At 32.5% G+C, this 14,532-nt stretch overlaps 1 protein-coding gene across 3 annotated transcripts in view; it reads right to left on the reverse strand.

The window, feature by feature from the left end:
* The window catches only part of LOC145317283 (serine/threonine-protein kinase MAK-like), a 46,370-nt gene that overhangs the window by 1,745 nt on the left and 30,093 nt on the right, over positions 1 to 14,532 (reverse strand). For all 3 annotated transcript variants that reach the window (XM_080158294.1, XM_080158295.1, XM_080158296.1), the window contains exons 3-9: positions 12,621 to 12,782; positions 11,998 to 12,084; positions 9,466 to 9,662; positions 6,449 to 6,517; positions 2,132 to 2,220; positions 728 to 845; positions 140 to 200 (exon numbers count right to left, since the gene is read on the reverse strand). In XM_080158294.1, coding sequence (XP_080014420.1) covers positions 140 to 200; positions 728 to 845; positions 2,132 to 2,220; positions 6,449 to 6,517; positions 9,466 to 9,662; positions 11,998 to 12,084; positions 12,621 to 12,782 — 783 coding nt within the window. The remainder of the gene's footprint in view (positions 1 to 139; positions 201 to 727; positions 846 to 2,131; positions 2,221 to 6,448; positions 6,518 to 9,465; positions 9,663 to 11,997; positions 12,085 to 12,620; positions 12,783 to 14,532) is intronic.

Raw genomic sequence — 14,532 nt, forward strand, 5'->3', positions numbered from 1 at the left:
ATTATTTTTTTAAAGTAATTTGTTTTTCCTCCATATTTTATGGAAATATTAAATTTAAAAGTTTAATCAGACTTAATTTACTTGTCATTGAATACAGAAGCAACATTGATAAACATTTAATTAATATTAAGAACAATACCTGTTGAAAGTAAGGATACCTCAAGGCTTGTTGGGCGCTCGGCCGTTTTGCTGGATCCCATCTTAATAAGATAAAACACGTGTTAGTTTTTACACCAACCAGGAAGTGGTGTAAAGAGTTGATTATCAACCCCCAAAACAATGATTAAAATAAAAAATTATAATTACCCCCTCCAAAAAGACCGAACCTGTCAGGAACTAAAACTATGATAATTGTGGAACGAACATCCCAGCCGTTTAAGATATTTTACGATAAGTAAGGGGCAATTTCTTATGGGAGTTTGAAGGTACCCTATATTATATTATGTATACTTTTATACATCTCCCCTGGACCTATAAGTTTCACTATCCAATCTTCAGTATGACACGTATCTTTAAACCTCCCAAATTCCTAAAACCATACTAAATTTATCTAATATACGAAAGTAACAGGATGTATATCTGTGTGAAGCGAAAGAAAGTTCTTGGTTACCGCTTAAAGTCTCCTATGGCCAATACACTTCTATACGCATCAGTTTTTAACTTCAATCCACTATTCATGAATGAGGTATAGGAATAATATTTTTTCTTTCATCAAATCAAATTTTACCTTAACATATTCTCCATGAGGACAATGGCCTCCTTGCTTGCATTGGGTATGATGGTGTGCAGCGGGGTTGCAGAAAACTGCGGAAACTTAAAGTTCATCCCGGCCGCCAACTTGTGGCCTTAATATTAGAAAGGTTATAGTTTTAGGGTGTTTTTCCTTAATTTGCAAGACTTATTTATAGGATTTTGCCCATTAGCCCAGCTGATATATAAGATAAGCTCAAAAATTTCTTGTAAATATTCCCCTATTTAATGACCATCTACACTACATTGTATCTTCTCTTATCCCTCTTTCCTATTGGTTTTTTTCTTCTTCTGTGCTTCTTTTTACAATTACTCATGAACATCTGTTATTGATTTAATCGCTTTTTTAAAGCAATTCTATTTGTCATTTGAAGTCTTATTTCTTTTTTTTATTTTTACTATAATATTCTTTATGTAGTTCGTCCTAACGCATAGACAACATATTAAAGATAAGATATTCCGCATGATTCATGTAATATAAATATTAAAGTTGGATCAATAAATATTTTTATTGATTTATTTTTTCAATTTTCACTAACTCACATTTTTGTTCCACTTGAGTCAAAAGTAGGCAAAAACAACTTTCAGTAAATTGTTGATGCTTTCCCTAAAAGTTCGTATCAACCAATGAATCCCCCTTCTTTATTTTTTAATTAAATTGAAAATAAGGGGGTATAGTTTTTCTCCTATGCTTTTAACCCAATACAATCTATTCTAACCTGGCTATGAGTAATTAAAAAAAACTGAAAAAATACCACCCTCCCCTCTTATTTTCAATTTTTTTTCAAAATAAGGGGGTGGGAGTTTTCGTGCTTGGCAAGTTAGGTGGTTAAGGGAAATCACCGATTGTTTTTGCCTGTAAAATGGGATAAATTTAACTGTAAAAAATTGATAAAATTAGAATTCATAAGTCAGGTATAATAATATTTGCCAAAGTTTAACAGAGTATCATACATACAAGTGACTCATCTAGAAATTTTTAACTTGTCTAATCATGCAATGTGATAGTATTGTCTAAGAAAAATATACAAATAAAAATATTATTTTTAATCCATTACTCAAAGCAAAGTTTCTCCATAAGTATGGTCGGTAGGTCAGTTTTGAATGTCCATGAAACTATTTTCAAACTTTGTCTGAAAGTTTTACCTGAACTGCACGGTAATAAGTTGCGCCAGATTAAAGGCTAAGGCATTCCCCCCACTCTTACTCTTAGTGTCACGTGCCAGACATAGCAGCAGTAGTGAACCATTTTCAACGTTTCTAGTATGATATGGTTGGGACCAGACTCGAACACGAGAAAAGCCGGCACACTATTAATAACTAGGGGTAAGGGTCTCTACTCTACAGGAACAATAAATTGAATGGTAGTCGATTCACGTACCTTCTGGCCAGTCACGTTTGTCCGGCGTACCAAGTATGGAACAAATCTTGAATATCTCATCTATCTCAGAGTTACCAGGAAATAAAGGTCTGAAACAAACAGTAGAGCTAATTGTATATTTGTTACTCTTGTAAAAACCTACAACATACAGGGAGGAGACATGACTTTATTTTACTGGTACCCAAAATTTTATAAACAGCTGCTCCCTCATTGGTTGGCCTATGAACTTTGAGAACTTTTATTTAATCCTGAAAATAGTAAGTACCATATCAGTTTTAAATTTTCACTCCACAGACTTTAATCATAATTTGGGTAATATATCAATATATTGTTCATTGTCTTATCCCTTAAGATCCCTAATGAGACTGTTAAAATACAAATATACAAAAGGAATTTTCAAAGAATCTTAGTATTTCTTTTAGGGATGTTATTAGTTGGGTTTAAGTTTACCATAAATGAAGTTTTCTTTTTTTGAGGGGTTTTGGATTTAAGGGCACATTAAAGTAACTTTCTAAATTAGCTTAAATTCTAAATACTTCCTTGTCAAAATAAACTAGCAGTTTTAGAAATTCTAAACAAATACCTACCTAAAAACACAACTAAATTACTGTGTAGATAAGTGTTATACAAACAGAACAAAACACAAAATTGTTATAATTGTAAAAAATTGCGTATTTTGTAATGAGTTTTAGTTTGGACTACAAATAGAATTAAGTATTCTCATGAACAAATTGAATTCAGTCGGGTACAAGTTTAGGCAAACTCCTGTATGCAGGCCTAGGGACTAGAAACACGTTAAAAAATTAAAATAAGGGGCCAGGATTTTGAAATTCATTATCATTAATTGTCCATCCTATAATACATAATTAATATCTCTGAAACCAGATTTTTAAAGTAGATTACGAGGCACCAATATAACAACTATTGCATACAACCAACCCTTTGATTACACGACCTTTTTAAGGAAGTCCTAACTGTCCATTGCTAAGAATTGCGCCTGATTGGGCCAAGGCATTTTCCCTACTTTTATTATTAATGTTGTACATTTCTAACATAGCAGCAGTAGATATAGCTTTTAACTTCCGTAGTTCTGACGTGGTTAGGGCCGAGATTCGAATCCATTACCTCAATAATGACTAGCGGATACCAGAGAGAGAGAACACATAGTTCTGTTTATTACACTAGCCCCCAACGTTTTATAAATTCTTTATAATTTCATATTCGTTGGCTAAACAACTTTGGGGACTTTTGATTGGTTGGTTAATTAAGTTGAGTGTTCGAACGTTTCAACCACTAATTTTATTCTATATATGGGGTAATTTTTGTATCCTCATTGGGGATGTATATCAATTTATCGGCCATTGTCTTATCCCTTTTAGATCCCTGAGCGTATGCGCTACGTGTTTTGCTACAGTCGATTTGTGGGTATAATTCAACTTGTTATGCAAATTGTTTTTCACAATACTTATTCCTGTACAAGAACATTGTCAGGGCTTTCCACCAGTGTTTTTTCCAATAATAAAGACAAAGAGTGAAAAAAATGTTTATAAAAATAATAATTCATAATATGAAACTGCCAGCTTGCTTTAGCAAATAAATGCGTTTCAGTTGTTTGTTAATTACTACAATAAATGTAATAAGTATAGATGTATAACCCAGACAACTACCTGGCCCCTGTCTTGGGGACCTTGCTCATTTACTAACAAATTGCTTTCTGCTCTTTTGTAGCGACTTGGCTGTGTTAATAATTACGATGCTATTGGCTGATATTTAAAAACCCAATTGAAAGTCAGCACTGGGTCTACGGGGTGGGGACATACAGTTATGTAACCCCACTCCCCTCTATTATTTTACTCTGATATTACTTCTCTATGATTAGAACATGGCTTACGTCACCTCTTAAATTTTATGGGATGGTATTACCCCCAGAAAAATATTTGTGATAAGGGGTAAAAATTTCGGTGCGCTTTGCGCAAATTTTAACCCCCTTCAGTTGGGATTCCCCTCCTAAATATAAACATAAATTTAAAGTGAAATTTTCTGCAGAAAATTTCAAAGCAACAAAGCTATTCTATTGCAAAGGTCAATTCTTCAACAATGAGAGTCCGAACCTTGCGCGTGGCTTTATTACTTAACCTAAATTACTTACATACTTGTCCTAAAATAAGAATAAAAAATTATCATCTTTCTGTTTGAGGGAAATTATTCAATATTCATTAGTTATAATTTGAATATCTGTTTAATTTATTTTCTTATTTCTAAAAAAAAAAAGAATAATGGCTTTATTACTCATAAAATATTAATGTATGAAAACATAAAATAATTTTATAGCTTTGTGTATTAAATGATCGATATTTATTTTGAGTTCAACTAAAGGTATAATTAAGGTGTAAATACGGACTGGATCATATCAAACTTTAAAAAAACAAGGATGACAACATCCATAAAAGCGAAGCACTGAAACGGTAAGACAAACGGACATTAACACTTGTATAGTGTCTGAACTGAATAATCAGAATATAAAAGAAACGAAACAGTCGAAGCAAAATTGTAAGTAAATTTGCTTAAAAACTGCTTGATACGGGATAATGTTTCTGGACATACTTACATTTTTAGGACTTGATTATAGAGTTGCTTCGCTTATACTATTGTTCTTTGTTGTCCCATGAATCAATATACAAAAAATCAGATCAAACGGATAACTAGATCACATAAAAATTTGTTGTTAAAAAAGTAGAAAAATCAACATGTTTAAAATGGACGTACGGACATTCTGGTAATGATTATAGAGTTGCTACGCTTTCTAAATCGTACCTAACTACTACAGGAATCATCTTGCAAAATTTGAAATCGATAGGACAATTCTAACCTGCCTAAATTAACGAATAAAAGCTATCTATCTCGGACGGACGTACGGACGGACCGACCCTAATTATAGAAAAGCTTCGCTTTTAAAAACAGTTTACTTAAAAATAGCGCAACTATTTTTTTTTACTCCGATAAATTGATGAACATCCCCAATTATGGTACTTAAAATTACCCCTTTTGTAGACTACAATTAGTGGTTGAAACTATTGGACACTCAACTTATTGGACCAACTAATCAAAATTCAGTGAAAGACCCCAAAGTTATTGAGCCAACGAAAAACAAAACGGTATTATTAAGCTTTGAGGACTAAATTTAATAAACAGCACCTTGTCCCCTCTCCCTCTTTCTGCTTATAACGCTTAAATGCTCTAATGTCGACAAAATTATTATTTCTAATTCTAACAGGTCTATCTACCTATCGCTATTGACGTACATAATTACACTTAATGGTCCAACTTTTCTTTAATTTACTTCCGTAGACATAAATATTTATGACCAGTAAAGCAACTCAGTAACTTTCTATCTTGAATTACCCGCAACCGTGGCCTAACAAGTAGCGCATCCGCTCGTTGTCGGGGAGGTGATAGCTTCGAATCTCGGCCCAATACCGCGTCATAACTAAAGGCGTTAAAAATGTTTCCTACTGCTGCTATGTCAGGTGCGCGACATAAATAGTTATAGAGTACGGGGAATGCCTTGGTACAGAAACAGACGCAAGTGCAAGTTCCCGCTTAGGTCTCAGGTAAAAATGTATAAATTCGACCTACCCTAATCGTAAATGATAAGATGATAAATGATGTACACCTTCATTGTGATCAACAAAAGCACCTATGTATCTTAGAATTACTAAATTTACAATTTATATGCCTTGTTTTTTTTTCAATACTTACAATATAAAGCTTCTTCGTCATTATTAAGGAAACTTTTCTTTTTAAAACAAGAAGGTTGCAAATTTGAGACAATGTCTATGATTAAAAATGATATCAAACATTTTCCTAATGTCAAACTGCGTTAAGTTCCATTCATGAACCATAACCAAGTTTTTTTTTAAGGTGAAAGCTCAATAAAATTTTCCCAGGAGATACCCCAGAATAGATAAAAGCAAGCACGTTGAGACGTCCAAGCTTTTATTATGAAAAGGGTAAATTTAGGGGTTTAATCTAACGTAATTTTAAAATTTTTATTGGGGTAAAATGCTGTTTTCCAACGTTTGATGGGTGTAAACACCACTTTACCTCCAATTGTAAATGCCTATATACCTATATCTAAAGCTGGAAATTAAAAAACATAGATATATCAATATACTCTTTTGCAGAACATTTTACTAAACTCATCAAACAATGTATTACTAACATGAATGTATAAAGTTCTGCCATGATACCTAGCTAATAGTCCAGTTATTAATTTTATTAATCTATATTTGCCCTGTTGTACTATAGTTTACTGACCTGAATGTATAAAGTTCTGCCATGATACAGCCCACAGCCCAGATATCAATTGGAGCCGAGTAAAACGTACTAAAATACAAAAAAATATGTTAAATAAAAAAAAGATTATTAATGCTGAGAAAATATTTTCTATCCATGATTGTGAATTTTTTATTAGCATAAGTATGTAGTAATAATGTGATCGGTATGTCAATATTTCTGATTTTTTCTAATGCCAAAAAGTCAATATGAATTACCTCGGATGCGCCCCTAGCATCTAGACGCTTTGTATTCTAAGGGGTAGGCAAGGGAAAAAATATAGCCGAAAACCATTCAAAGATTTAAATCTAAAAACCAAATAGCCTATACCAACACAATTTCTTAAAGTATCCACAAAAGTCTCCAGGGGCGTAACCGCTTGCAAACGAAATAGGGAGAGAGGTAATATTGTCAAATACATTTAAAGTAAAAAAGACACTAGGCAATTAGGTCATGACTTGTTGACATCATGTTGGTTCAACTACAAGGATCAAAATATACATATACATTGTATAATATGTCCAGCAACTTTATTAAACTAAATTATATTTAGATTCTCTTTAACCCCCAAACTTAAATGTTCTAAACTCTTATATTGAGTTAATTCCATTGATGGGTGGGGGGGGGGGGGATATTGGGATGTAAATTACAAAATTACATTGGTACCAAAAATTTATAACGATTGCAACGTGTGAATTTTGCTAGTTGGTTTGAACTTTTCATCAATAATTCAAATTTACAGAGGGATAGCTTTGTTTATCATCAATGAAAGATTATCAACACACCTTTGATAAGCAAGGACACATATTTTAATTACTTTTTAAAATCATTTTTTTTCTCGTTCTTTGGAAATTTCTTCTTACTGTTTTGGATTAGGTTAACTAATGACAACCAACCAACATGTTAGACTTGTACTGTAATTTTTCTTCTACAATTTTTTGGCTTGTTTTTGTAATAAAACCTGATGAAAAAATGCATTTGTAGTCTCTATGAAAGACAAAAATATTTTTATTTTAAAGATTTTCTTTCAGAAAACAAGATATAAGGTACAATTATTCAATAAAAATATGTTTATTATAATAATTTTTAAAAAAGATACTTCCAGATACAGAAATGCTTCGCTACACTTTTCGCTACATTTTAAAATTTTTAATTTTCCAACTTTAAACCCAATAATTGATCGTTTTTGTTAAAATTCATAAAATTACAACAACAAAAAATGTAAAAAACGAATATACTAGAGAAAACAATATTTTTAAATGAATATTCAATTTTTTGTTTATATTTTATATTTTTTTTATATAATTGTATGTTATTCGTCATGCTTAAAAAATTGCTATTTTATATCTATAAATGATTTCAGTTAATCTTAATTTTTTCCACACCCCCATAATTTTAAGGGGCGGGGGTGACTTTTTTTCACTCGACAAAAAAGGGAGGGGCTGTAGACCCCTGTCAAGAGTGATGTGTAGGGGACTCCCAAAATTATGCCAGGGGGATAAATACACCCCCCTTGTGTACGCTTCTGGATCTATGTTTGTAGAATAGATATTCAATATTGGAGCATACTCAAACATTACTTAGGTGTGAATACAATATTAACAATCAACAGAATAGCAATTATATGATGAGCTTTCGCTCCATCTTTTATTCGATTGGAAAGAAATATTCACTTTTGTCCATAATAGTGGTTAGAAATAATACATACATTCCATCAAAAGAAGGACGCAACCCAATCTTTCCCACTTTTGTAGGAAAATGATTCCAGTGACGTCATATTTTTCTTTCCCGAAAAAGGGAAGGGGGGAAGAAAAAAAGAGATGGGAGAAAAGGGGGTTTTCCCCATCTCTTTTGAGAGATTTTCTTCCCCCCTTCCCTTTTTCGGGAAAGAAAAATATGACGTCACTGGAATCATGTTCCTACAAAAGTAATACAAAAGTGGGAAAGATTGGGTTGCGTCCAAAAGAAGTAATTATCCTATTTTATAAAGTATTACGGCAATTTTGTCTGTAGCTAAAGATTTCAACAACCACTGAACCTATCGAATTCTCTATTTTAAAAAAGCTTCTCATAGCTCCTGTAATGGTTTTAGGCAATTTATTTTGAGTTGTAAGTCCTGGGATGATTTTAAGATATTTTCCTAGCCCCTCTCTACCTCTTCGAATACATAGCTCATAGAGGCTAGGGGCGTATCCGCTAGTAAATGTTATATTTCCTGTAAGATTTTTTGCTTATGTGATTTATTGCAGTTCCTTTGGAAACTATAAACATTATTACATGCACAAAAACTGCATACACACAAGTACATGTACATTGTACCAGGTACCAGGCAGGGAGGGGACACTCGGCAAAACTATTATGCTGGTCCCTAAAATTTCAAAAACATATTCTCACATTCGATGGCTTAAAAACTTTCGGGACTTTTATTAAATTTTGGGTTGGATAGTAAAAACTATCAGTGTCCGAACGTTTCAACCGATAATTGAAATCAACAAAATCGGTATTTTTGTGGTATCATTAGAGAATGGGATGTTTATTAATTTATCGTCCATTGTCTTATCCTTTATGCTAGTGTTCACTATGAGTATGTATATATGTATATTATATATCCAATATACACTTTAAACTTGAAAAAATTTTAATTAATTTTTGTAGAGGAAGCTACTCTGCTAGTGAGATGTGTTGGTTAATGTTATGTCTATCCACCCCGCATCCTGTTACTTTTAAATGAGGGTAAATTATAGTGTTCCCACTGTTACTGTGTAAGATGCGAAATTAATAGTTAGAGTAGGGGGAATGCCTTAGCCCAATACAATTGCAAATCATTACCATGCACAGTTAGGACTTCCAGACAAAGTTCATGTAATCAAAGAGTTTGGTCTTTTGTAGAACGTTTAGCCACGTAACAACACAAGTAAACAAATTTGGTTCAAAGATACAATAACGTAGGACTAATAGTGTACCCCGTCCACAAAGATTTATTCAAAGCCAAAGTTTACCTTCTTAAAAGTACTTCAGGTGCCCTGTACCACCTTGTTGACACATAGTCCGTGTACGGCGGCCGCGACCTGATCTCTCTGGCCAGGCCGAAGTCGGCAATCTTGACAAGGTCGGGTCCCATGCACAGCAGGTTCTCTGGCTTCATGTCGCGGTGGAAATAGCCGTGCTTGTGCATGAAGGCCAACCCTTGCAACACCTACACATAAAGATATTTTTACAAATTATGAATCTGCCTGTATGTCCGTTTGTCGTTACAATTGATCATTGCATTACCTTAAGGCGCACGACGAAAAAATGTTTAAAATAGGGGGTTTTAAATTGATTTTTAATATAATAAAACTTACTTCAAGACGTACAAAATGTCAAAATTCTACTGATTTGTAAAAGTAAGGGCTTTGAAACAAGGAATGCGCCAAAGTATTACCATATTTTTTAAATGTTAAAATTGCCTAATGATTTTAAACCTTGCTTGGAGAATCGAAGTATAGCACCAAATTATGCTTTGAAGCGTAGCAACTCAATAATTTTAACGAGAAAGACCACTACTATGTCATTTTAACATGTTTATTTTGAGCTACTTTATGATTATTTAATCTATTATTGTTAGTCCTTCCGATCATCTGCTATTATAACTGAATTCCTCCTTGTTATACGAGAATAGTTATTTCTCGCATCGTATTATAAACGGCTTTCCGCGGATATAGAATGTACAATTATAAGATTAAAACTAGTTTTTTTAGCCCCGAGGTGCCAAAGGCACCGGCTAAAAAAACTGGTTTTAATCTTATGATTGTACATTTTTATATTCGTAGAAAGCTGTATATAATACGATGCTAGACATAGTTTTTTCGTATGGATGAGAACCGGTTTCTATCCACCGGATTCGAATAAATACGAGAAAAAATAAGACTTACATATATATTACATAAATATAATAAAGTTAGGTACAAAAGAAAGAAAAGTTAAAATTTAGTAACATGATACATTTGTAAATGTCATATTACAGCGCACATTAACTTTCTTTGTCTAAATATAGATTTTTAATGTCGTTCAGTGTACATTTTCTCTTTTATAGATATTTCAACAATACTTGTTATTCATCGCATTGTATTAAAGAGAGCTTGCCGCGGATATCAAAATAAAAAATTTTAATTATTAGATTAAATTCAGTTTTGATAGACCTTAGGGGCCAAAGACCCGAGCTAACAAAATTGTTATTAAATTCACGAATTTTTTGAAATATTGTGTGTAATACGAGGCTATACATGATTTTTCAGGATGGCTGAGAACTGGTTCTAATCCAGCGGATATTAACCTGTTTCAAATCCACTCAACCTTAAATTCTAAGCTACCAAAGGCAGTGAAAGTACAGTTTATTCTCTCCTTTTTTTCTGTTTAATCTGTAAAACAATTTTTAACAAAAAACATTTTATAAAAGTTTATGTTTTATACGTAATCTCTTAAAGGTTAAAATATGAAAAATGGTCCTTAAGATTTATTTAGAAAACGTAATATTTTGCATCGACTAAAAGCTGATGGTAGGGATGAGGGGGGGGGGGGGGGGGTAGCAACTTTTGTTTATAATTTTATGCTTAGCAATGACTTGTAAAAGTACAGCAAAATTGCAAACTTTTATCCATCGGGTAAAGGAATATGGAAAATGTATCCTATAAAATAAAGTAGTAATTTTTTTTTGGTATGAAGCTTAATATTTTAATAACTACTGAACCGACTGAGTTCTTCATTTAAGGAAGCTTTGCATGGGCGCAGGGAAGGTTTCAGGCTACTTTTCAAACCTTTTCCCATTCTTTCAATACAGTTCCCCTAAATCACAAATTATTTGAAGAAATGTATTTTTATGCTTATTTAGATTAGGGTAGGTTAAGTAAAGGTTAAAAGAACTAAACAGGGATAGAGTACCGTAGGATAGAGCTAGAATTAAGGTTAGAAATAGAAGTTTTTTTATTTTTATTTTGTATATTACTACAAATTTACCTTTCCTTTTATCAGTGCGTTAATCCTTTTTCGTCGTAAAAGAACGTCCACAAAAACAAATCGAAAAGTTTCATCGACAGTTATGCAATTTACTTTTCAAGACAGCTTTCCTTATCATTAATTATGTAATTATCATGTTACTAAATAACAAATAGTAAAATATTTATTGATCCCTTTGACCAATCCTTATAATAAATTAACAGGATGTTTGTCTGTATGTTTGTACCGAATGATCTTGCTAACCGCTAAAACGATATAATTATACTTTACAGGGTACCTCTTAGGTAGGTCCTGGGAATGTTTAAAACTATTTGGGAAAGGGTACCACCGCCTTCCCAAGAGATTTTGCCCCTAGAAAACCAACCACCCCCCCCCCCCAAAAAAAAATATTTTTTTTAAATGCCCCTAGAGGCCTCTAGGGGGCGTAGCCGCTAATGAATTATAATTCGGTGGTATAGACTAACACTTCTGCATCAGAAAGGCCTTATTCGCTCCAACTTTATACTTCGTCATACTAGAGACCTTGAAATAATTACCTGGTACATCATATTTCTGATGACACTCTCTGGGAACAACTTGTCACCGTGGTCGTACCTCTCCTTCATCAGCTGATACAGGTTCTCCTGCAGGGGGATGGTCAAGGTTCATTTTCATAGTTTGTACTCTTTGTAAGAATTTTACAATATTTTTTAACTGTTTGCAATCTGAATGTAATTTTGTCTATTTCATTTATATTCCTCTATCTTTAAATCCAAAATATACCATAACAAAACGTGTGCAGAAAAAATTATTGACAATTATTCTGGCTAAACTTGTGTTCTTTTAAGGTTAATTTTTTTCATTATGTATGTATGCCTGTCTTAAGAATGTATTTAGTTATATATGTAATGTTACTATGATATAATCTCCCATTAGTCTTTTTTATGCAATATTGATACTTGATTCTATTCCATCAATCTGTAAGAATGTTTGTATTAAAAAGATTTACCAAACCAAACGTAACATGCAATTGATATTTTAATAATTTGTGAGTGTATCTTCGTATATCCATATAAGAACTAAAATTTCTTAGCTTTAAAAAAGATGTTGAAATTCTAAAAGTTCTCCATTTTGAATTTGAAATCGTACAATTATTGAAAACGAAAGTTGTCCATCCTGCCTTCATGTACTCGAATACAAAGTAGAGTGTGTCGTTCTCTCTGATCACCTCCTTCAGCTTTATTACATTGGCGTGCGAGAGCTTCTTGAGGCTTTTAACCTCGCGAAGATTCATAGCCTCTTCCCAGGTGTAATATTTTCGCTTCATCCGTTTAATGGCAACCTGAACAGAAGTGAACACATGTGGTTAATAGTTATAAGAAAAGTTTTATAATTGTAGCCTTTTGCATTTATTAGAATGTATTTTGTTTAATTCACAATTTGACTTACACATGACAAAGTCAAAGAGTAAATGCTCAACGTTTAGAAGAATCCTATAAACAATTATTTACTAAGTATATTTGCGATAACTTTTATTTAATGAAATCTTCCAATTTTTAACATGTACAAAACGGCCTGCTTTATTGCATCAAGATCCATGACAGATCTATATAGGAAATAAACGTCTATATATGAGCTCGAATCTTCCAAACGTATAGTGTATAAAACTCAAAGTGCTCCAATAATCCCTATTAAATTCTCATTGACCAGAACGTTAAGACCCATTATTCTAATTTTAGCATCATAAATTCAGTTTTTTAATTCATGTTGCTATTTTAATAACATTGAAGTATTTGATTTCTATTCATAAAACAGAAAACTTAAATTTATAATATAGTAAATCTAAGAAAACTTAGTTTTAAAAAGAAATGATTCATGCGACACTCCCGTAATGTGGTCAGATATTAAACTAAACATTTCAACCCTCTGAGGACGATAAATTGAAATGAAGAATATTAGGATTTCAATCTTTAAAATATGATAAAAAAATTGGAGCAAAACGTTAAATCGTGTATTGTTACATTGGGTGTAAATACAAAACTAATAATTACTGATTAAATATATATTAAACAGATATTCTAACGCAAAATGTTAAAGTCGAATCATTATGTGTAACGTATATATGAAGAGAGAGAAAAAGAGAAGGAGCGAGAGAGATATAAAGAGAAAGGGGGGAGACCGAGAGAGAACGGGGGAATTAGAGAGAGAGAGAGAGAGAGAGGTGGGGGGGGGAGTGAGAGAAAGAAAGAGAGAGAGACTGGGGGGGGGGGAGTACATAATGAATCATAGGCATTCATTTCTCTAATTTTATTACAAGCTGAATTTGAAGAGATAATAAAATAAACATTTAAAATAACATTAACAAGGATGACAAAATCCGTAAAAGAGAAACATTAATCAATTCTACTAAAGAGTAACTGCACTTAAAAGAGAAACTATTAAGATTTCAGCAAAAATTTGTAATTATGTCATTTAATAGCTTAAATAAAAGTTATTTTATTTGGACATACTAACGACATGGTGATAGGGCTATAAGAACTACCTGTAAGGGAGGTATGGATGGACAGATCAACCCCCACTGTAGAAAAGTTTGGCTTTTAACAAGAAATAGATCATTAACATTATCCAACCCTTTTACCCCATTTCCTTCCCTCTTACTGGATGAACGAACTGACCAATAGATAAGGTCCATACTGGCAAGCTATATAGGGAATATTAACACAATTTTCAGCCATTGAATAGCAAATGAGAAAATTACTTTTTCCTCTAATTCTAGCCAACAGACGAACGGGCGGACATTTTGAATTATAAATAAGCAATAAGCAATCATAATAACAAATGTCTATTATAATCTTGATTAAAAATTTAAGCCATCTAATTCTTATAGCAGCTAAGAAAACAAATATTTTAGAGTGAATTATAGAGTAAGAAGGATAATTTCAATTCCAAAATTTCTTTTCCTCAGAGAAGGTGGTAACATATGACTGTAAATTACACTGTTAACCAAAGTTTAGTAACCACTTTGACTAAAAAACTTAATCAGTGTTTCGTCAGTTCTAAACAAGAAGTGTTCAAACTTTTAAATTAACCGA

The sequence above is a fragment of the Acartia tonsa genome, chromosome 4 (genome assembly GCF_053477335.1).
Source record: "Acartia tonsa isolate MP-2025a chromosome 4, ASM5347733v1, whole genome shotgun sequence".
In the NCBI taxonomy this organism is placed as follows: Eukaryota; Metazoa; Arthropoda; class Copepoda; order Calanoida; family Acartiidae; genus Acartia; species Acartia tonsa.